Consider the following 21864-nt stretch of genomic DNA (forward strand, 5'->3'; position numbering starts at 1 on the left):
CGGATATGGTCACCTCTGAATCTCACAGGAGGGGGTCAGGGGTGACTTTGGGGAAGGATATCAGCATTCCTGGGTCTCTGGCTCTAAAACCATCAAAAGACCATCAAAATCCACAACCAGTCTTAAAGCTTTTCTGCTTTTTCTACCATTAAGTTGCAAGAAACCTTCAAAGCCCCTCATTTTTTTTCAACAACCCCCCTCATCCTACCCCTGCTGAAGGAGCTCAGTTAGTCTCTCCACGAAGGTGTGTCAGTCATACCACCACCACCGCCGCCACCACCGCGGCCACCATCATCACCACCACCACCGTCACCATCACTTCTCAGTCATTCCAAAGGGCACAAGCAAGTGAGGAAGACTCTTGCTGGCCTTTTCTCCAGCTCCTGCAAGCCTGTGTGATGGGCTCTCCTACCTATCTTCTGACTGCTCAGTCTGCTCTCAGGCCTGCCCCTGTCCACAAGGCTCAGTCCCATCTCTAAAAAGCATGGCCTCTAAAAAAAATAAAATAAAAAAAATAAAAAGCATGGCCTCTAATCAGAAAGGAGCTTTCCTCCTAAGATTATGCAGTATATCTGGTATTTGACTACACATTACATATGTCTCAAAAGCCGAGAGCAACACACCTCTCAAAAAATACCTCCAGCCTTGACTCAGAATCCTACTCCAGAAGAGCCCTTGGAGACCACTAGTCTCGGCCACTGGATTTAAAAGACAAGGACCCCTCCAGGGGAAAGGTGTCCAGGGTCACTGCCAGTCAAAGACTCTCCTTCCTGGTGCTCCTTCTATGATACCACCCTATTGCATACTAGGCTGGCTCCAGGGTCCAAGTCAGAGAATCATAAAATGTAACTTCTGTAGTCCATCCTCAAGGTTCAAAAGGCAGCTATAGGGGCGCCTGGGTGGCTCAGTCGGTTGGGCGACCGACTTCGGCTCAGGTCATGATCTCGCAGTTTGTGAGTTCGAGCCCCGCGTCGGGCTCTGTGCTGACAGCTCAGAGCCTGAAGCCTGCTTCAGATTCTGTGTCTCCCTGCCCTTCTCTAACCCTCCCCTGCTCACACTCTGTGTCTATCTCTCAATAATAAATAAACATTTAAAAAAATTTAAAAACAAAACAACAACAACAACAACAACAAAAAGGCAGCTACAAATTACACTAGTATCAGGGTGAGGTGAGGAAACTCTCCACTGCATCCCAGCATCCTATTCAGGAAACCATCAAGACCACCCCAGACTCTGATGGATGACCCAGTTGGAGAGAAGGGAAAGTTGAGGCAACGGAGTACAGGTAACCTGGTCAGAGGAGCCAATCTGCAAACCCTGGGTGATAAAGACAATTCCCAATTTTCTCTGTGTTGTTACTACATTGAGAGAGTCCCTTTCAGTCATTTGCTTTAGCCCTCTACTGCAGAAGCCTGTGGGAAATGGGGTACTCGATGCCATAATGGGAGGGTGTTTACCCTCTACCCACCATGCTCCAGATAATACCTACAATCTAATTTCTCCAACCAGAAAATCAGGGGTTGGAGAATGTCACCTCTCAGGTTTCATATGGCTGGGAAGCTTAAGGCTTGAAGTTCTGCATTACCTGGGGAGTAGCCTGGAGGTAGATGAAGCCATGTAATTTGACCCGGCTGGCAAACTCCTGCAGGAGAAAAGAATGCCAGTCCTGATAGATATGCCATTCGATGTCACTGAGGGAACCATTTTCAAAAAGATTCTTTGCAAAGATATACCTGGTTGGAAATGTAAGTGGGATTGGGGGAGGGGAGAAGAATGGGAAAGAGAATAAAAGGCAAAAGGGAGAGAAGGAGAAAAATCAATAACCAACTTGTTCCACATCTGTTCAAACCACTTAACCTTTCTAGCTCCTCATCAATCTTTAAGAAATCTGAATTCTTAACCTAGATCTCCTTCCTTGTCCAACGGCAAGATGGGAAATAGCATCTAGACTTTAGAAGCCAAAATCACAGCTCTCCAACAGGACTGATCCACTGGGAGAAAAGGGGCACTGGAAAAGAATATCATTGGTTGCTAGCAATTTTCCCTGCTGGAAGCCAGTCAGAACATACAGCATATGGTGCATGAAAACTGAAACTTTTGAGATTTCTCTATTATTATTGTAGCAAGCCTTCAAACAAAAAACCAACCTAGGGCTTGTGAGGGCTTCTGAGTCTCCAAGGCTGCTGAGCCATCCTCTCATACAGCTAACAAGCGGAGAAGGAAACGTACTGAAGTGGGGTCACCCATGCAGCAGGAAATGCATTTCTCACTTACTACAGTATTACCAAGAGAGCAGACCTTCCCCCAAGCACACATGAGCTCTTCTTTACGCGTTTCCTCTGTTGCTGAGCTTCTAATCCAGGTACAAGAAAGCTAAATCTAAAAATCAAGCTAGCTTGAGCCTTGCTTACTTCCACAACAAAAGGAGCATCTGGTAAATAGGAGATCAGAGCTAACAAGAAACCCACTGCTTCAGAAGGGTCAATTCTGCTTTCAAACGTCAGGCATCTTGATACAAAACACAATTTACATCCTAAACAGTGAACACCAGTTTCTAAGGCAACGCTTAGCAACTGGCCACTTCTGGGAAAATGAAATTCAGAATCCTTGCGTACGAATGGCCCAGGGAAGTATACACCACAAGGCCGCAAGTGTTGCGATTAAAAGAATGGGCTGCAGTGTCACATTCCTGAGTGTGAGCCTGGCCCCCAAATTCATAAGCTGCGTTACCATGGGCAAGCCATCAAACTCCTTGAGCCCATTTCTTCCTCTATACAAAGAGGTAACAGTAGAACCCAACTCGGAATTGTTGTGTTGACTGTTTGTAGGACAAGGTGCTTGCTGGAGTGACTGGTGCATAGTATTCAAGACATCGTAGTTGTTACTATACCTACTTCTTTGCTAGGCTGTAAAGAAATTAATCTGGGAGCTCCAGAAGTCAACTCTCCCAGTCTGGAATGGTTTAGCTATGGTCTAGCCGAAGGCAACAATAAGATGACTTCTGTAACTCAATTTCTGAAAAATATTTTCAGCTTCGTCACAATTTAGAAACTAAAATCTTATAAAGAGAAAAAACGTATCTGTTATAAGCCTTACGAGGGATCCTCATCTTTCTTGAGGATGAGCACTTCTTTCTCCCAGCTGGTGTTGATGGGGAGAGAGGGAGAAGGTTGGGCTAAGGGAGGGAACTACTGCATGTAGGTGCCGCAAAGAACAAGCGTAAGGACCCAGGCATCAGGGCCCCTGTTCTAAAAACACATGCTTTTGTTTCTTTTAACTCAAACCAAAAAGATTTAGGTTTCTTCCTCCCAGTCGTCCCCTCTCCCAAACAATTTGTGTTCCTCCTTTGAGACACACATCACACACGTGTGCACGTGTGCAGTCTCAGAGTCCCGTTAGAGTAGGATTACCCTGAAGGAAGGGACTGGGTCTCCTTTGCTCACTGCTGAGTCCCAGGATCCAGCCTGGTGTCTGAACATACAGGGATTTAATAAATCTGTGCTTGAGCAAATGAATGAATGAATGTTTTCAAAATGTTTATTTGAGAGAGAGAAAGAGCATGCACGTGAGCAGGGGAAGGGCAGAGAGAGAGGGAGAGCGAGAAAAATCCCAAGCAGGCTCTGCGTTGCCAGCATAGAGCCCTGATGTGGTGGGACTTGAACCCATGAACTGTGAGATCAAGACCTGAGCCGAAACCAAGAGTGGGATGCCCAACCTACTGAGCCACCCAGGTGCCTCAAGTGAACGAGTTCTTTAAATAGGGGAAAGGGTCTGGGGGTGCCTGGGTGGCTCGGTCGGTTGAGTGTCCGTTTGACTCTTGATTTAAGCTCAGGTCATAATCCCAGGGTTGTGGGATCAAGCCCCGTGTCAGGCTTCACACTGATCGTGGAGCCTGCTTAAGATTCTCCCTCCCTCTCCCTCTACTCCTATCCCCTGCTAGCACACGCTCTCTAAAATAGAAAATTAAAAAAGGGGAAAAGGCCTAAGTTACCATTAGGATTAAATGAATTATCTTTTCTATCTCAAAAATGCCCCCCTCTGAAGAAAACATCTAGAATGTATAGCTGTCTATAGCAAAATCAGTTCTCATCTCTTCCTTTACAAGTAAATGTTAAGATCTTATACCTTCTAAACAAAGTATTCTTTTTTCTGAGGGGGTCTCTCATATGCGTACTTCACTAAAGGGCTGGAAATAAAAAAAAACCCATGGTGAGTATGTTTCCAAGCAACCGGGGTTGTTGTATGTAAGTCATCTTCCCAGTCCAAGAGGCATGGCTTAGGAAAGGGGAGAGAAAAATATGCAGTAGTATACCCAACAAATGAAAAGAACCAAAATCTACAGCCCAACTACCTATAATTCACATATTTAGCTTTTATAAAGGGTAGGCTCTCTCTTTTTAATTTTAATATTTTTGAGAGAGAGAAAGCACAAACGGGGGAGGGCAGAGAGGGAGACACAGAACCAAAGCAAGCTCCAGGCTCTGAGCCGTCAGTATAGAGTCCAACGTGGGGCTCGAACCCATGAACCGTGAGATCTTGACCTGAGTCAAAGTTGGACACTCAACTGATTGAACCACCCAGGTGCCCCTTAGTAGGCTCTCTCTTGGGGTAGAGAAGGAATATGTAGCCCGTATCTTGTACTGTTTTGCATATCTTACATGACATATCTTGCAGTGTTTCGAGATATTAAAAATTACATGACATTTACAAGTGTACCCGTAGTTTTTTCCTACATGAGGCTTTATGGAACACCAAGAAGTAGAATTGGTTTGTCTAATCTGGAAGTAAATGGGTAACTATTTCTTACATCTTCAGAAGTAAATGGGCAATGAAAATGTAGCATTTTTCAGGGCTCCTGGGTGGCTCAGTCACTTATGTGACCGACTCTTGATTTCAGCTCAGGTCATGATCTCACCATTGTGAGACTGAGCCCCGCGTCGGGCTCCGCACTGGGCATGGAGCCTGCTTGGGATTCTCTTTCTCTCTCTCTCTCTCTCTCCCCCCCCACCCCCAACTGCTTGTGTTCTCTCTCTCAAAATAAATAAATAAACTTAAAAAATTTAAAAAGAAAAAAGCAGCATTTTTCCAAGTATACTTTTCAAAACCACAGCAGAGCAGGGTCTGAGCAAGAGAAAACATGCGGTGCTGAGCACGGGGCCTGTGCCCAGTGGAGGGCTCGGGGTCTTACCTGTCACTGTACACGGACCTCTCAAAGATCTGTACCGCCTTCTTGGACTGTAATTGTTTCTCAGGAAAGGGCTCCAGCTGTACTTTTAGGCGGCTCATAAAAGAACATGTCTGGAATGTGTAGGACCATCGTGCTGGTTCCTGGTACATCATATCCAGCAAGTTTCCAAGATTTTGAGCAGTGTAGGCCTAAAGGGAAATTACAAAAGAGGAGAATTTCCTAGAAGGTACATTTACTTCATGGTGTTTGCTCCCCACACCCATGGTTTAATATCAGTGAGGGAAACAATTACAGAAGTTTCCTTCTAAAAAAAATGTAATCATATCCCCCAGTTTATTCAAAGCCACATAATCAAGGAAGAGATTTTCCTACCTGATTAGGAGAGAATTTGAGAGGGAGAGGACATGCCACCTTCAGCATACCAGAGAAGAGCAGAAGAAGAACCACATGCAGAATGAGCATATTCACTGACTCGTTTGTGGAGTCTGTCTGACGAAGAGTTCTCCAACAACTACTTGGAATCAAATCTTTCCATTGTAACACTATGTTGCCTCTCTTCTGAGCTTCCATCCCTGGCTATTTCTTTCTACAACTCCAACCCAGACAAGGAAGCAGCGGATTATTCAAAAATCCAACTAACCAACCAAAGAGAATTCTCTCTCTCTCTCTTTCCCTCTCAATGAAGGGATTAAAACAGCCAAGCAAAACCTTCCTCCTCCATTCTAGAGACTTTATGAAACATATTTAAAGACCCACCTACTCGGCACGTGCAGGTGGGAACATGGGTCAGATACTCGAGAGCCCTGATTCTTTCCTGGGCTCTGCCACTGACTCAGCACAAAGCCCTTTGGCTCTGCATTCATTCAACCGCCATTACCTGAGGGCCTGCATGGATGAGGCGCTACATGGGCTCGATGCTGTAGGGGGTTCGGAAAACAAAACTAAGATTTATTTTCAGTGTTCACTATGCTGTTATCTCATTTAATCTTCAAAACAGCTTCATGAAGACAGAACTACTGTTATGCTCATTTTCCTGAAAGGCAAGTCCACTCAGAAAGGTTAATTAAGTAACTTACTTGTCCAAGGTCTCAAGGTGAGTAAGTGCAGAACAGGGACTCAAACCTGGCTTCCTCTAACTTCATTCTAATGTTTCTCTATATAAAGATAAGCTTGGAGGTCAATGATACATGGAATTTCCACAGATGGAAATGGGGATTAAGAGAGCATTTCGGGGGGGTGCCTGGGTGGCTTAGTCGGTTAAGCGTCTGACTTCAGCTCAGGTCATGATCTCGTGGTTTGTGTGTTCAAGCCCCGCATCAGGCTCTGTGCTGACAGCTCAGCGTCTGGAGCCTGCTTCGGATTCTGTGTTTCCCTCTCTCTCTGCCCCTCCCATGCTCATGCTCTGTCTCTCTCTGTCTCTCAATAATAAATAAACATTAAAAAAAATTAAAAAGCATTTGGGTGGAGAGAAAGATATAGGAGGTGTAAAAGGTTAGACAACCATAAGTGGTCCAGTTTGGCTAAGGATCAACCCTAGATTACACAGAAGGCTCCCAGCTCTCTGAAAGTCTTCACTGGGAGCAATGCAGGTAAAGCAGAATGGATCACAACATGTTTTCCCTCCTTTCAATCCTCCAATCCGCAAACACACAACAGCCTCACAAACGGCTCCTGGTTACGAGCTGGAAGTAGAAGCAGGGGGATGAATTAGAATCCACTTGAGTCTCTGATGGTGTCACTAGAAACTGTAGGGAGCCCTTGGGGTGTGGCACAGTTACCAGACTGCGCAGAAGACCACTGAGTGGAGCGAGCTGCTGTGAGTACAGATGTACTAGGCGGACCAGGTGGGAGCTATTCCACCGGCAGGCTTTGGGCTACCAAAGGGAGGCCATTCCAAAACAAAAAACTGTACAGGGTCTACACGATTTCTGAAAGAACCCACCTCAGCTACAGAACAAATGCAGACGTCCTTCAAACATAGAAACAAAGAGAGGGAAATAACTGGATACAGAAATATTCAGCAATTCAAAAGGAGAAAGCCAATGTGTGTGCTCAGGACAAGCAGCCCCTTAGGAGACAGAGCTGTTGCCAGAAAAATCTCAATGAGAGTTAAGGGACTGCCACATTGATAAGAACAGGCTGTCATTAAAAAAAAAAAAAAAAAAAGGGAACAATATGAAAAGAACATTCTTAGAGGAGAAAAACGAAATTGCCATAACAAAGCACTCAATGAAGATGGTAACTAGCACACTGTATGCTGCAGTAAACCTAATTAGTGAACGGCTCAAGAAATTGTCCTTAAACTAAGAGAAAAAAAAAAAAAAAACCAACCAGAAAAGGATGACAGAAATGAAGACACGCGGGGTAGAAGGAAGAGATCCAGTGTGCACTGTCGTATCGTGGCAGGGCTTTTTTTGGCCTCTCCTTGTCTTTCCTCTGGAAAGATAGATCAGGATGTAATGTCACCTGTGTTCCACCTTACAGTAATTAATATGATTTTGTATCAAACAACTTTCCAAACAAGAGTTAAAATGATCCACAACTCCATAGTACCTGTAGCTGAGACAAAGCTATCTAGGAAGATGATTTTCCTTCTTATGAGACAAGAGTCCAACACAGGGAGGGGAAAAGCCACCCCCAACAAAGAGATGAACAGAGGAAGACCCCTACTCATAAGGTGTGCGTCTCCCTCTTATCAGATTTCATCATCACTGAGAATCGCTATCTAATAGAAATATGTAGGATCTCTAGGTATTTGAGGACAGTTTAAAACCATGGAACAACTAGGAGTTATAGTAAGAAGGAACTGATCGGATAGAAAAGCTAAAACTAAAAAATTAAAGAAAAGCTCTGGGACGTGAGACTTTCCACCAGAGAAATTCACTGAGTACCATAAGAGATTTCATATATATTTACATATATAGCTTTCATAAGCATAAACACACACACACACACACACACACACACACACACACACGAACCCATAGCTGGACCTATCCTGCCAAAATGTTGACGATTCATAAAACTAAAACAAAAACCTAACAAGGGGAATCACACAAATTACTTATTTAAAAAAAAAGGGGGGGGGGATCAGGGACACCTGGGTGGTTCAGTCAGTTAAGCATCCAGCTCTGGCTCAGGTCATGATCTTGTGGTTGGTAAGTTCGAGCCCTGCATCAGGCTCTGTGCTCACAGCTCAGACAGAGCCTGGATCCTGCTTTGGGTCTGTGTCTCCCCCTTTCTCTACCCCTCCCCTGTTCGCAGTCTATGTCTCTCTCTCTCTCTCAAAAATAAACATTAAAAAATTTTTTTAAAAAAAGGATCAAAACCATATAAAATACTTCTCTACAACAGAAACTACCTTTTATATTCCAGAGCAAAAAAACAGACATTTTTTAGACAAGCAATCACTCAGAAATTATACCACCCACATACCCCTTCTGAAAAAAATTCTCTAAAATATATTCCAACCAACTGAAAAATTACAAAATGGGAAGATGTGGTAATGAGAAAACAGTGATCAGTGATCAACCGGTAGAACAGAGTGAAATGTAACTAAGGAACTATTTTTTTTTTTTTTAATTTTTTTTTTTTAAATTTTTTTTTTCAACGTTTATTTATTTTTGGGACAGAGAGAGACAGAGCATGAACGGGGGAGGGGCAGAGAGAGAGGGAGACACAGAATCGGAAACACGCTCCAGGCTCTGAGCCATCAGCCCAGAGCCCGACGTGGGGCTCGAACTCCCGGACCGCGAGATCGTGACCTGGCTGAAGTCGGACGCTTAACCGACTGCGCCACCCAGGCGCCCCAGGAACTATTTTTTAAATGGCTATAAAACTGAGTGCCAAATTTCTATTGTTAAAAGAGACATTTCACAATGGAAAAGCATTCAGGATCTACAAAATTTCAGATAATTTTAATATACTGGAGAAGAAGATAATAAAAAAAAAAAGTTTTGTTTTGGTTTGTTTTTCCCTTTCACAGAGACTCCACTAACATTAAAAGATAGGTTTAAACATGTACATTTTTATGTTTATATATTGGGGGGGGGAGGGACAGAGAGAGAGGGAGACAGAGGATCCAAAGCAGGTTCTGCACTGACAGCAGAGAGCCAGATACAGGGCTCGAACTCATGAGCCATTAGATCTTGACTGGAGCTGAAGTCAGACGCTTAACCGACAAAGCCACCAGGCTCAGCAGCACATGTACATTTTTAATTTAAACGTTTCCACTGTTAGGATAAAAACGGTATGTTTCTCATGTGAATAAAGGGGAGAAAAATGAAAGAGAATATTAAATATAGCAAAAAGGAAAAAAAAAAGATGAAAGCATAAAATAAGGTGATAGAAGAGAGAAAATACCCAGGAAGGCAAACCCTAACACTGGGTAAAAACTAAAAATCCTATTTGAAAGAAAAATACCTAAAACAACACAAACTCTGAATAGTAATTGAGAAAGAAACAGTTGTCCAGTAACTCTACCCCCCAAACAGCACTGGATCCATATTATTTAAAAAATGATTTCTATCGTACCTTCAAAGAATAGATAATTCCTATGCTAAAACAATATAAAACTTCTCAATTCATTCATAACCCTGATGGTAAAACCTGTTAAAAAACAGCAATACCGGGGCACCTGGGTGGCTCAGTCGGTTAAGCGGCCGACTTCGGCTCGGGTCATGGTCTCGCGGTCCGTGAATTCGAGCCCCGCGTCGGGCTCTGTGCGGACAGCTTGGAGCCTGGAGCCTGTTTCAGATTCTGTGTCTCCCTCTCTCTGACCCTCCCCGTTCATGCTCTGTCTCTCTCTGTCTCAAAAATAAATAAACGTTAAAAAAATTAAAAAAAAAATAGCAATACCAATTAAATATATAAATATACATGCAAAATTTCAAACAACCTAGTAGCAAATTAATGGGACAGTATACCATGATCAAAAGGGTTCATTCTAGAATGTACAAACAGCACCACTATCAAATCTATTGACTACTACTAAGAGATTAAAAAAAGAAAAACCCCATGATTATCTCACTAGGTACTAAAAGGGCTTTTGATGAAAATTCAACATCTGATCCTGAGCAAAATGTTACTATCCTAGTAATTAGAAGGGCACTTGCCTCACATGATCTACTGAAACAATTAACAATCACAGAACTGAACACTGATGCATCAGATGTAGTTTCATTAAAGACAAAACAAGATAAGGCTAACTAACTGTCAGTGCTGTTACAGTTAGTATTGTTCTGGAACTTCTACCCAATAAAAGAAAACAGAAGTATGGATATCGGAGAACTCTCAACTCTTACAAATGATCAGTTTTTAGAGAAAACTATTATTTTCTTAAACCTCAAGCAGATAAAGCAAAAAAAAAAAAAAAAACAATAATGTTACAAAAATTAAGTCACATGAGACAAATACGGTTAACTGCTTTCCTTCAAAACAGTAATAACTTTGAAAAAGATGATGGGAAAACAGATCCCAGTCACAATAATAAGAAAATATATAACCACTCAGGAATAAACTAAACAAGAATACTATTATGAAAAGTAAATAACGACTTGGGGAAAATTAGCCTCCTATAACTTTTAAAGTCACACAGAGAGCAAAATAAAACCATAAAAGCAAGAGATAGAAACATAGGCACAGATTTTTATAATCTCAGATTGAGGCCTTTTTAAACTTTAACATCAAAGGCAGTAATTACAAGAAGATTTTATTACATAAAAACTTAAAAGCATTATATGGCAAAACACATCACATATAAAGATAGAAGAAAAATGACAAACTGGGGAAAGTATCAGCAATATAGGACAGAGTTGAGATACTTAACATACAGTGAGTTCTTATGAAGCCATTACAAAAACGTGAAGATCTCAATAGGAAAAAGAAAAGCAAGAGGTCTGAATAGACAATTCACTAAAGAATAGTAACAAATGACTGATAACATAAAAAAGATGTTGAATTCATTGGTAATCAAAGAAATGTAAAACAAAGTAACACACCATTTTCTTGTCCCTCATATTAGAAAGGATGAAAAACAGTAACACCCAGTGTCGCCAAAAGTATGGGGAGAGTAGTACAACTTTTCTGTAGGAAAATTCTGTAAAGTATATATAACAAGTGTCAACAAGATGTGTAATTTCTGGACATCAAAATTCCAATTGTAGATTATCCTAAGAAAACACAAAAGTGCACAAAATTTAGCTATTAAAAAGAAAAAAAGATGTAGCTACAAGGATATTCATCATTGTAACACTGCTTATAACAGGAAGAAATTAATACATGTAATATTATGTATTAAATTAAGTATTTTAATTATGATATTATGCAGTAAACTGCGATCGTTAAAATGACTATGAAAGGAAGACCTTATATATCAAAACCATGCAGGTAACAATTACAATTTTTGCTTAAAAAAAAGGAAATGTATATATGTTTTAATACATTAACATAGGTGTATTAACATATTAACACAGGTGTATATAAATATACACATTTTCTCCTCTTTAGAAAGAAATCTAAAAGAACAAAAATGTTAACTATTTCCCTCTGGACAATGGGACTACGTGAGTATTAATTTTCTACTGCTGCACAACAAACTGTGCCAAAGTCTGGTGGCTTAAACAAAAAGAATGTTCATTATCTCAGTTTCTATGGGCAAGGAATTGGGGCACAGCTTAGCTGTCTGGTTCTGCCTTGGAGTTTCTCGAAAAGTTTCCGTCAGGATGTTGGTGGAGGCCAGTCATCTGAAGACTTCACTGGGGCTGAAGGATCAATCCACTTCTAAGAAGACTCACTCACACTCTGTTGGCAGGAGGACTCAATCATCCCTTGCTTCATGGGCCTCTTCACAGACAAGGCTGCTTCGTGACATGGCAGCCGGCATCCCCAGAGCCAAAAGTGATCAAGACAGAACAAAGTGGAAAATACAATGTCTTTTATGGTCTACCTTAGAAAGTCCCACTGTATTCCTGCTATATTCTATTCATCAGAAGCAAGTCCCTAAGTCCAGCCCACACTCAAGGAGAAAATTTGGGTCTACCTCTCAAAGGAAAGCTCATCCACCGATTTGTGGACGCATTTTTTATTTTTATTTTTTTTTATTATTTTTTTTTTTCAACGTTTATTTTATTTTTGGGACAGAGAGAGACAGAGCATGAACGGGGGAGGAGCAGAGAGAGAGGGAGACACAGAATAGGAAACAGGCTCCAGGCTCTGAGCCGTCAGCCCAGAGCCTGACGCGGGGCTCGAACTCACGGACCGCGAGATCGTGACCTGGCTGAAGTCGGACGCTTAACCGACTGCGCCACCCAGGCGCCCCAAGGACGCATTTTTTAAATCCCTGTAACAGGTGACCTGCGGCATACTCAGAAAAAGATAGGTAATTTATTTTCTAAATGGAAAGCTAATTTCATAAATACTCTCCCCTCCCCACACACACAGGAAGAGGCAATTTAAAAAACATATATCCACAATAAGCATGAAGTGCCTGCCTAAAGAGGTAATACAATTCTGAGTTCGAATAACAGAAAAATGGCACCTGAAACAAGTTCTATGATATATTTTACCATTTAGAGTACTACTTTTAGTAAATTCTAACCGGAAAACTAACAAAGTGGAGCTTATCGCCTAGACAAAGTCACTTCGGAATGAGGAAGAGTCTGGAGGAAAATGGTGTTTGGCTTGAAAGACTCACGGAAGAGAAAGAGCAAACAAATCATTACCTTCAACTATATGAAGCGTTGTCATGTGGGAAAGTCAAAACACTTAAGAGGCAGAACTTGAATCAATGAGTCAGAGTCACAGGGATGCAAAGTGGCTCATACAAGAACTTTCTAACAATTAGAGTTGTTAAAACCCAGAACAAGCTGCTCGGCGAATGTTCCCGGTGGCTGTGGGAGGAATGTGTGAAGACTGAGGCAAGGTGGTGCCATTCCCTCGGCTACCTCTGAGGTTCACGTCTAACTTGGTCCTTCCCTACTCACACTGATGTGGCTGGTGTTGAAACCAAACCTACGGCCTCTCCCAAAGCAGCAGACGTGACACTGGGCCCTAGGCCACGAGGCATAAGTGAAATGCACCGCACTTGGCATAGTAAGTGGCAGAGTGTGCCTTATAAACGTCGGCTATTACTTCTGCATCGACTCAGAGTGTGACAAGATGTTCGCTAAGTCCCTTCCAATTTCTCAGACTTCATAAATAAGTTAAGATCACTATAATTAACTATTAATAATCCTGATGGCCAGCTTCAGTAATACACTTAAGGGTAGGAATGACAAAGCCAGGATGGCTGGACATGCTTTGGGAAACCACAAAGAACAGAGGCAGTCACTTATGTAGACATGTAAAAACCACAAAAATCAAAACTAAACATATTCAAACAAGTCATATCCTCTCTGGCACATGCGGTCTGCTTTCTGGAATGAAAGTATTTTAAAACAGAGACTCAAACTGGGCTCTTTCACCAACTCAGAGCAAATTAGATTATTACAATGAGTTTATTCACCCATGCCTGCCAACTACCCACCACAGCTCAAAACTTACTTTTTGGGTGCCAGCGGCCTGGACATTCTGCCATGTTGCTACAGGTTCTGTAGCTATGTGCCACTCTGGGTAAGTTTCCGTGAGTAACTTCACAAAGGTGGACTTTCCCACAGCTGCAACGCAAACAGCACGTATTGGGACACTTCCCAAATGAGGGCTGAAGGAGAAGCTGCTACTAAACTCTGCCACAAAGACCCAACTTAAGGCAACAAGCACCAGGTTTCCCAATTTCAAAACTCAGTGCCATACGACTGTCCGACGGCCGATGGATAGGTCAGGCCCTGCTAACCAGAGTCGCCATAAGGAATAGAGGCATTAGGGAAGATAAATACCCTTCAGATATGACTTGCAGTTTTAATGCTTCAACCTCTCAGAGGCAAACTATTTAATAACCTTGAAAAATGTAAGACTACCAGAAGTAGATGAAATCAGCTACTTAAGTTGTAATGCGTGAATCATATTCTGTGACTGTAAAAACTGCAAGTTTTTCAAGAAAGAAAATTAAGATTATGACCCTCATTCGCTCAACAAACCTAATCAGTATTTACCGGAGTGCTTACTATGGGCTCAGGACTATCTGGCACTGGGGTACAGTGATGAACAAAACATAGGATGGATTCTGCCCTCACAGAGCTTGCACGGGAGACACTAAACAAACACGGAAGTAACCAATAACAAATGGTGTTGAGTGGTAGGAAAGAAAAATGCAGGACGGCTCTAATACAGCACAGGAGACCAGGGAAGGTTCCTCTGAAGAAAATGTTCTCTGAGGGAAGAGCTGAAAGGTGAGGAGTTAGTCAGGCCGAGGATGGGGGAAGGGTATTTCAGGCAAAGGGAGCCGCATACGCAAGGGCTGGGGGGTGTGGGGGGACCTGGTGTACGACAAGACAGAAGAGAAGCCTGTGGCCTAGAAGAGACATGGTCAAGCAAAGGCTCAAGATGTTTGGAGGAGCAGGTAGGCAGGCTGGACCAGATCAGGCAAGACCTCGTAGCATGGTAAGAAGTTCAAATCTATTCTAAGAGCAATGGGAAATCTGTGGCAACGTATTTTAAGCAGAGAAATGAAAAGATTCCATCTCATTTTTTCTTTTTCTTTTTTTTTTTTCAGAGAGAGAGGGAGAGGGAGAATGAGCGGGGGAGGGGCAGAGAGAGAGACAGAGAGAGAGAGACAGAATCTGAAGCAGGCTCCAGACTCTCAGTTGACAGCACAGAGCCCAACGTGGAGCTCAAACTCACAGACCGTGAGATCGTGACTTGGGCCGACGTTGGACGCGCAACCGACTGAGCCACCCAGGTGCCCCAGATTCCATCTCGTTTTTAAAAGATCACTCTGCCAGCTGTGTAAGAACAGACCGCTAACGGGGCGGCGTCTGGGTGTCTCAGTCGGTGAAGCGTCCGACTTTGACTCAGGTCACGATCTCGCAGTCCATGAGTTCGAGCCCTGCGTCGGGCTCTGGGCTGATGGCTCGGAGCCTGGAGCCTGCTTCCGATTCTGTGTCTCCCTCTCTCTCTGCCCCTCCCCTGTTCATGCTTTGTCTCTCTCTGTCTCAAAAATAAATAAACGTTAAAAAAAAATTAAAAAAAAAAAAAAGAACAGACCGCTAACAGAAGTAGCCACACCAATTAGAATATAACAGTAGCCTGAACCAAGGGATGGCAGAGGACGTGGAAAGTTGTGGTTGCTTTTGAGAAATATTCTGGAGATGAAACCAACCTAGTACAACAAATTATCTTTTTCCATTTACACCAATGTCTGGCCTATACCTTCCTGAGCTCCAGACTCGCTAAGGGCCCTCCAGACACCTCCGCTTGGATGTCCCACAAATACCTCAAAATCAGTCTGCTCCCTACATGAAGTCATCATCATCCCCACCAAAATGACTTTCTTCCCATATCCTGGACCCGGGTATGGCAGCAGCATCTACTCACTGTCAGGGCTTGTCCCTCCTCTGCCAAACCTCAAGTAGCCACCAAGTCCTTTTGCACTTGCCTTCTAAAATTTCCCCATCCCTCCTTTTCTCTCCATTCCCACCTCCAAGCTCAAGATCAGGCTCTCATCTCTTGCCTCTCTGACTCTGGCATTGCCCTCTTCAATCTATCATCCATAGTGCAGCCACACTGAACACAAACTAACACTGCTTAAAACCCTCTACCAGCTCCCTATTGCTTTTGTGACAAAATCCAACCCTTTAGCATGGTCTACGAGACATAACACCTGCATATACCTCTCTGGCCTCAGCTTCCTTCAGGCACCCTGAGCTCCTGCTGACCAAACTCCAATCATGCCATGTTCTTCCCTGCAAATGTGATTTTGCAAATGTGCTCCCATTTCCTGGAGCATCTTCTCCCCTCACCTGGTCAACCCGCTACTCAATTTTCAAGATTCTGCTCAGATGTACTTCCTGCACGAAGCTTTTCCAGACCCTAACTCCCCTGAGCTAGATCAGCTAATCATCCTTTACCCTTGGTCTGGCCTTCTGGGTAAGAATCTGTCACTGCAATCGTAATTCTGTTTCTGCAGGTAGAAGATGGGGCTCCTCTAGGGCACACAGAGGGGAACTGGAACCACAAACCAGCAAAATGATCTGACTGAGTGAAACATTTAATGGAACCAAGAGAAGGAAGGGAGGTGCCCTTCAAGTCAATTCTATCAGCCACCCAGGGTTACTGATCAGGCGTGAAGGGATTGTCTCAGAAGAGCCCACACATCCAATATGTGCCATCGATTACACACCACTCCAACTCCTGTCTGAACAACACAGGGTAAGAACAAACATCATGAACCTGTGCGTTCTGTACAGTCACGCTCTTCTCTCAGTTCCACCTCCACCCAGCCCATGCGTGCCTTTGCACATCCGCCCAGCCTCTGCTCTTCCCACACTTCAGTGAATAAATGCCTTCCCCTGCTCTTCCAGGCCTGTGTCTAAATCCTTTCCCCTACCAAGGCCAAGGCCCCACCTCTTCCATGGGTTCAGAATGTCTCTAGTTCACATGGAATTTCTACCGTATGGGGCAATTGAATCAAATAAGAAATATTTATTAACTGCTTAAAGTATGTTTAGGGGCGCCTGGGTGGCTCAGTCGGTTGAGCGTCCGACTTTGGCTCAGGTCATGATCTCACAGCTCGGGAGTTTGGGCTCTGCGTCAGGCTCTGTGCTGACAGTTCAGAGCCCGGAGCCTGCTTCAGACTCTGTGTCTCCCTCTCTCTCTGCCCCTCCCATGCTCATGCTCTCTCTCTCTGTCAAAAGTAAATAAACATTAGAAAAAAATTAAAAAAAAAAAAAGTATGTTTAGCATTCAATTGTTTTGATTGCTTCATGGGTCTTACTTTTGGTTTCCTAAGAGGACCTGACTCTCTGGGGTTGGGACCCAGGAATCCACATTTATAAGTATGCCCCAAAGTGATCCTGATGCATACTTATATTTGAGGTTGCTGTCCATTACAATCTGTTCAAAATCAACAGAGGTAGTTTTTTTTTGTTTTGTTTTGTTTTTTAATATAGGTTCTAAAACCACATACCAGACTACTGAATAAAAGCCTACAGGCTTATCATGAAGTACCTAGGAGACTGACAGGAATTACAAATTGGTTGAGTTTATATATTATCAGATGTCTGCCTGCCCTAAAAAGTCTCTAGCTTAAAATATTTGGCATAGATGGTCAATATTTAGATTGCAGGTTGTTGATTAAATCTAGAACATGGTTCCTGCCTATCAGTGAAAAGCCATTTTAATTAACAGGAAAAGATTAAGGTAATTGAGATGGCTGGGATTAAGTGACTGTTAGAATTAAATGCTTTAAACGTTAAAAACAATCTAAAAAACTATTGCAGATGGACAGGAAGGGCCCTCAGGGTTAGAAAATGTCAACTTCACCTCTGAGATCAGACACTATTAGTTCATCTAAGGGCAGTCAGGACTCTGAGAAATCGACTCAGGCCATTTAAGCACACAAAACCCAGAATGGCAACAAATTTGATGTAATGGGAAATCTACAGTTCCAATTACTGGAATAATTACACCAGGGCAACAGCTCTACCCTGCACCCCAGTGCCCATTCGAAAGCTTCTGGAAAGTCAGTTGAGTAGTCAGAAGCTGGCTTCAGCAAAGAATGACAGTAAATGGTGGTGGCAGGTCCTAAGAGCTGTGCCATCCATGTTGCTCTAGGGCTCAGAGAGCCGGGGTCATTTGCCATAGGGCAGTAGTTCTTAAAACCGTGTTCTAATGGAACTCAGCTGTGCCAGGCATAGGCCACAAATATGGAATAATTTTAAAAGATAATTCAGTTATACATTTATTTTAAAAGCACACACAACATAACTTTTTTTTAGTGATATAATACCTAATCATAACAGGTTTTTCTTCTTCCTGCTGGGGTTTTGGTTGTTGTGTTTTTTTTTTTTTTAAGACAAATGTTTTAATGTGTTCCAGGGGCTTCATAAGAGTGGTGACATCTGCTTCTTTCCTGCTACATTGGCCTTCTCCTAGCAAGCAGAACACTCATGTCCACCAAAAGCCATTCCTCTTTATGCAACACTGGGCAAACAAGAAAAAGTCCTCCCTTTGTCCGGTCTCTGTGCAGAGCACCAGCTTCTTATTATATCATTATCACGATAGTTGGATCCCAGGTTCACTGTTATCTTTCAATATACTCTTTAATATCATGAAATTTGGGAGGTATCAGATTGCAGAATCAAACCTTCCCTTCAGGCCTTGGCTATTACTGAACTTTACTATATGCGCCATGACTTGAAAAAGGGGGAAGGTACTTTCTTTAGAGTATATTAGTTCAACATGTTGATTTTTATTAGCACCAAGACTGTCATTCCACAAGCTGCACCAAAGAGTTCTCTTGCTAATGTCCATCTTTTCCTTTTTCTCTTCCACAAATTTTTCTATAACTATGATGCCTGCTATTGCTACATTCTGCTAAAACCTAGCAGTCAGAGTGTAATGTCCAAAATAATGTATTATTTTAAATTTAATACAGCTGTATTTCATGTGAGCCTCTTAAACATACCATCACCTCCAAGCATTTTCCTCTCCTGAACAAAATGAAAAACATGGCAAAAATCCAATTCTGAAACCTTTTACCAAAAAGCAAACAAAGGCAATATATATAAAACTGTCTATCTTAAACACAAAAGTCTTCCAAAGAAAATTGAAAGCCTTTACTTCAGGAACTGCATGTGATGCCACATTCATCTCTCACTCACTCGCTCACCAGATGTTGATGAGATGTTTATGGAATCGCTACTAACTAGTAGGTACTATAAAATGAATTAGGCTGAGATCCTGCCCTCAAAAAGTTCATAATCCACCCGTGAAACAAAGTACCTAGGTTCAGAAAGGCTCTGAGCCTAAAAGCACACTGGGCAAACGTAACAAAAATCACTCAGCAGGCTTAAAAGAAACATAATACATTTTTGCCCTCATTCCTTTTAATGTTTTTCCTAGGGAAAACTATGTTTACCAAAAAAAAGTTGCTCCCAGCTCCCAGCAAACAATCCCAACAATCCAAACCGCTCTGTTCAGCATGAGACCCTCACTGGTCTGGAACACCTTCCTCCCCCACTTTGCCCACCACAGGATTCATCCTTTCACTCCCTCCTTCTCCGTGAAACCCTCCTGAACTCTCTCCAGCTCCACGTCACCTGGAGGCAGAGCTAATTACTGCCTTCTCTGATGTACCAAGGTATTACATTATAATTATTTGTTGACCCATCACTCTCTCCACTTGCTTTTTGAAGACACAGACTGGCCTTGTTCCCTTTGCATCCTGAGTACCTAGCCAGGTCCTAGGAATGGAGATGGAGGGAACGAGGCGAATCACAGAAACAAAGGCTCCAATATACAACGTTTAGAATAAATAGTCTCTTTTCCGCTGGGATTCTTTGCCCAGTTGTTTACACGCAATAAAAGCAAAAGATGAGCATTAGTGATGTTAGAATGCAGGAAACATGCTATTAGGGAAGCTCTCTCCGCTGCTTTATATACAAGCCTCTAGACTGTAAAAGTGATAAAGTTTCTTCTGCTTTGGTTGGGTCTTTGAAAACCAAAGTGAGAATGGTCTGAGATCACTCACTGCCAGTATTTCATATGGTAGTCCTTTGTTCAACTGAGGTTTGTAATTACAAAATAACTGGCTTTGGGAGGCAATAATATACCGTAGCCATGAATACACTTAGAAGATAGGCTAAGTATTTCTTAGATTTTCAGGCATTGTTCAGGCACCAAGTTTCTGACGTTCCATCACACATGGCAGATGGCTTCACAGCTCATACCAGACACATGAGCAGGGTGTCTGCACTTACAGGATCAGATCAACAAGACTTGGAGCAGCAGGACTACTAGAAAAGCCCCTCTAAACATATCTAACTTCAGTCAGGACAAGGGTTTCCCTTCCTCTATTCAGGTTTCCTGGATGGGTACTCATTTACTTGGGGATGCCACCTGTGATTAGAGAACAAGCTCAGTCCTGACTAGGATTGTAAAGCAGTTTGACATATTCCTTCCGTGGGCACCAGTGACGACCTTTCTCGTGGATGTCAAAGCACAGGAGCCAAACATGTGGTCAACACTGAAAGAATACGATGGGTCAGGCAGCGGTTAAGTGCTGGTGATGCCAAGATGAGCAAAACACTAAGCAGCCAACCCAGGGAAGGTCTCAGCAGAAGTCAAGTGCTGCAGCATTTGTGGGTACAAAATGTTATGGGAGCACACAGAGGAGGCAGTGACTAATTCCGCCTGAGGACAGTCACCAGGCTGTGTGGCTGTGTGGGGTGATGGAAGAGTTGTGGGAGGTAAAACCAGAAACAGCCAGATTAGGGTCCCCCAGTCCACTGGTCATTAGTCACACTTTCCTTGGGCAAGTGCATCCACTTCCAAGGCTTCAACAGCTACCCCCACCATCAACAACTTCCATACCTGAAAGCTCAGTCCCATCCCTCTGGATTTCAGGCACATGTCCTAATCTACCCCAGAACATCTATCTCTGTATGCCTCAGAGGGACCTGATAACTAAACATATCACTCTTACCTCCCCAGACTTCCTCTTCCTTTATTCCCATCTTCAGTTTCCAGTCAGTGTCCAAACTAAAAGCCTCACTGTCATCTTCTATACTAGAAGTGGCCACCTAGTCCTGTCAATCTCACTTCTAAGAATCTCTCTCAAATGACTCCATTCTTCTCCGTCCTTCCATTCCCTCTGTCCAGGCCGGCATCTTCCCACACTCCCACTACTACAACAACAGCCACAAAACCAGTCTAGCTACAAATTCTGTTCCTGCTCATTCACTCAGAGCAATGATACAAGACACTATGGGTACTGCAGCAAACAAGACATATAAAGAAAGTGCCTGTTTTATGGACCTTCCTATTTGTTCATTCTGGCCAATTTCTGTTTTAAAATTAATCTGGTTGTGACACATACCGGCCTCAAATCTTCAGCACCCTCCCCCGCATGGTCCCTCTACTAGCATGGTCCAGAAGGTTGTTCAACATCTGGCAAGTCTACCCTTCCACCCTCTTGTTCTGCCACACAGGTACATCCCTGTTATTAAAACTGCATGTTTCTTCAGGCTTTGCCTTGCCAAGTGTTACCTCCTGTACCGGGAACATTCCTTTCTCATCTCCCCCTTGGGAATTCCTACCCCAGAGATTCTGAGTTTCCATGCCCAAGCAAGCATGGCACTCATCACATGGTACAGGAATGATGTTTAGAAGTCTGATCCTCCCACCTGGCTATGAGCTTCTTAAAGGACAGGAATTGTATCACATGTGAGTCTACCCTCATAGCACATATTCGGTAAGTCTCGGTTCAAGAGAAACCAAGGCAGAAGCATATCCATCTACAAAGGTTAAGACGCAAAGGTCAGGAAAATTGGTCAGGAAAATCAAACTTCACCTAATGGCCTGTCCAAGTACTTCTTTTGTGAAGTACTTTGGTACCTCTGTGGGCTCTGAGAACAGAGCTTCCCTTAGAGGCATGTTTCCCAAAGGCAGAACATCTTGAACACCATCAGGACCCTCCCTTCTCAATCTTTTTGATGTTTCTGATTTGGCTGCAGAAACACACACAGATGTGGTGACTGATCTCACTTTAAACCCATGACCACTAAGTCCAAGTGGGTCCT

The 21864-nt window shown here is 43.0% G+C and overlaps 1 protein-coding gene across 5 annotated transcripts in view; it reads right to left on the bottom strand.

The window, feature by feature from the left end:
* Nucleotides 1–21864, bottom strand: part of DGUOK (deoxyguanosine kinase) — a 29478-nt gene that overhangs the window by 4641 nt on the left and 2973 nt on the right. The window contains exons 2-4 of one of the 5 annotated variants that reach the window (XM_086700826.1): nt 13730–13842; nt 5189–5376; nt 1586–1717 (exon numbers count right to left, since the gene is read on the bottom strand). In XM_086700826.1, the coding sequence (XP_086556952.1) occupies nt 1586–1717; nt 5189–5376; nt 13730–13842 (433 nt within the window). Of the gene's footprint in view, nt 1–1585; nt 1734–5188; nt 5377–13729; nt 13843–21864 lie in introns of all 5 variants that reach the window. The other 4 variants (XM_025931760.2, XM_086700823.1, XM_086700825.1 and 1 more) reach the window with 4 other exon arrangements.

Source organism: Puma concolor, chromosome A3 (genome assembly GCF_028749965.1).
Source record: "Puma concolor isolate L17-30 chromosome A3, mPumCon1.1.hap2, whole genome shotgun sequence".
NCBI classification, from domain to species: domain Eukaryota; kingdom Metazoa; phylum Chordata; class Mammalia; order Carnivora; family Felidae; genus Puma; species Puma concolor.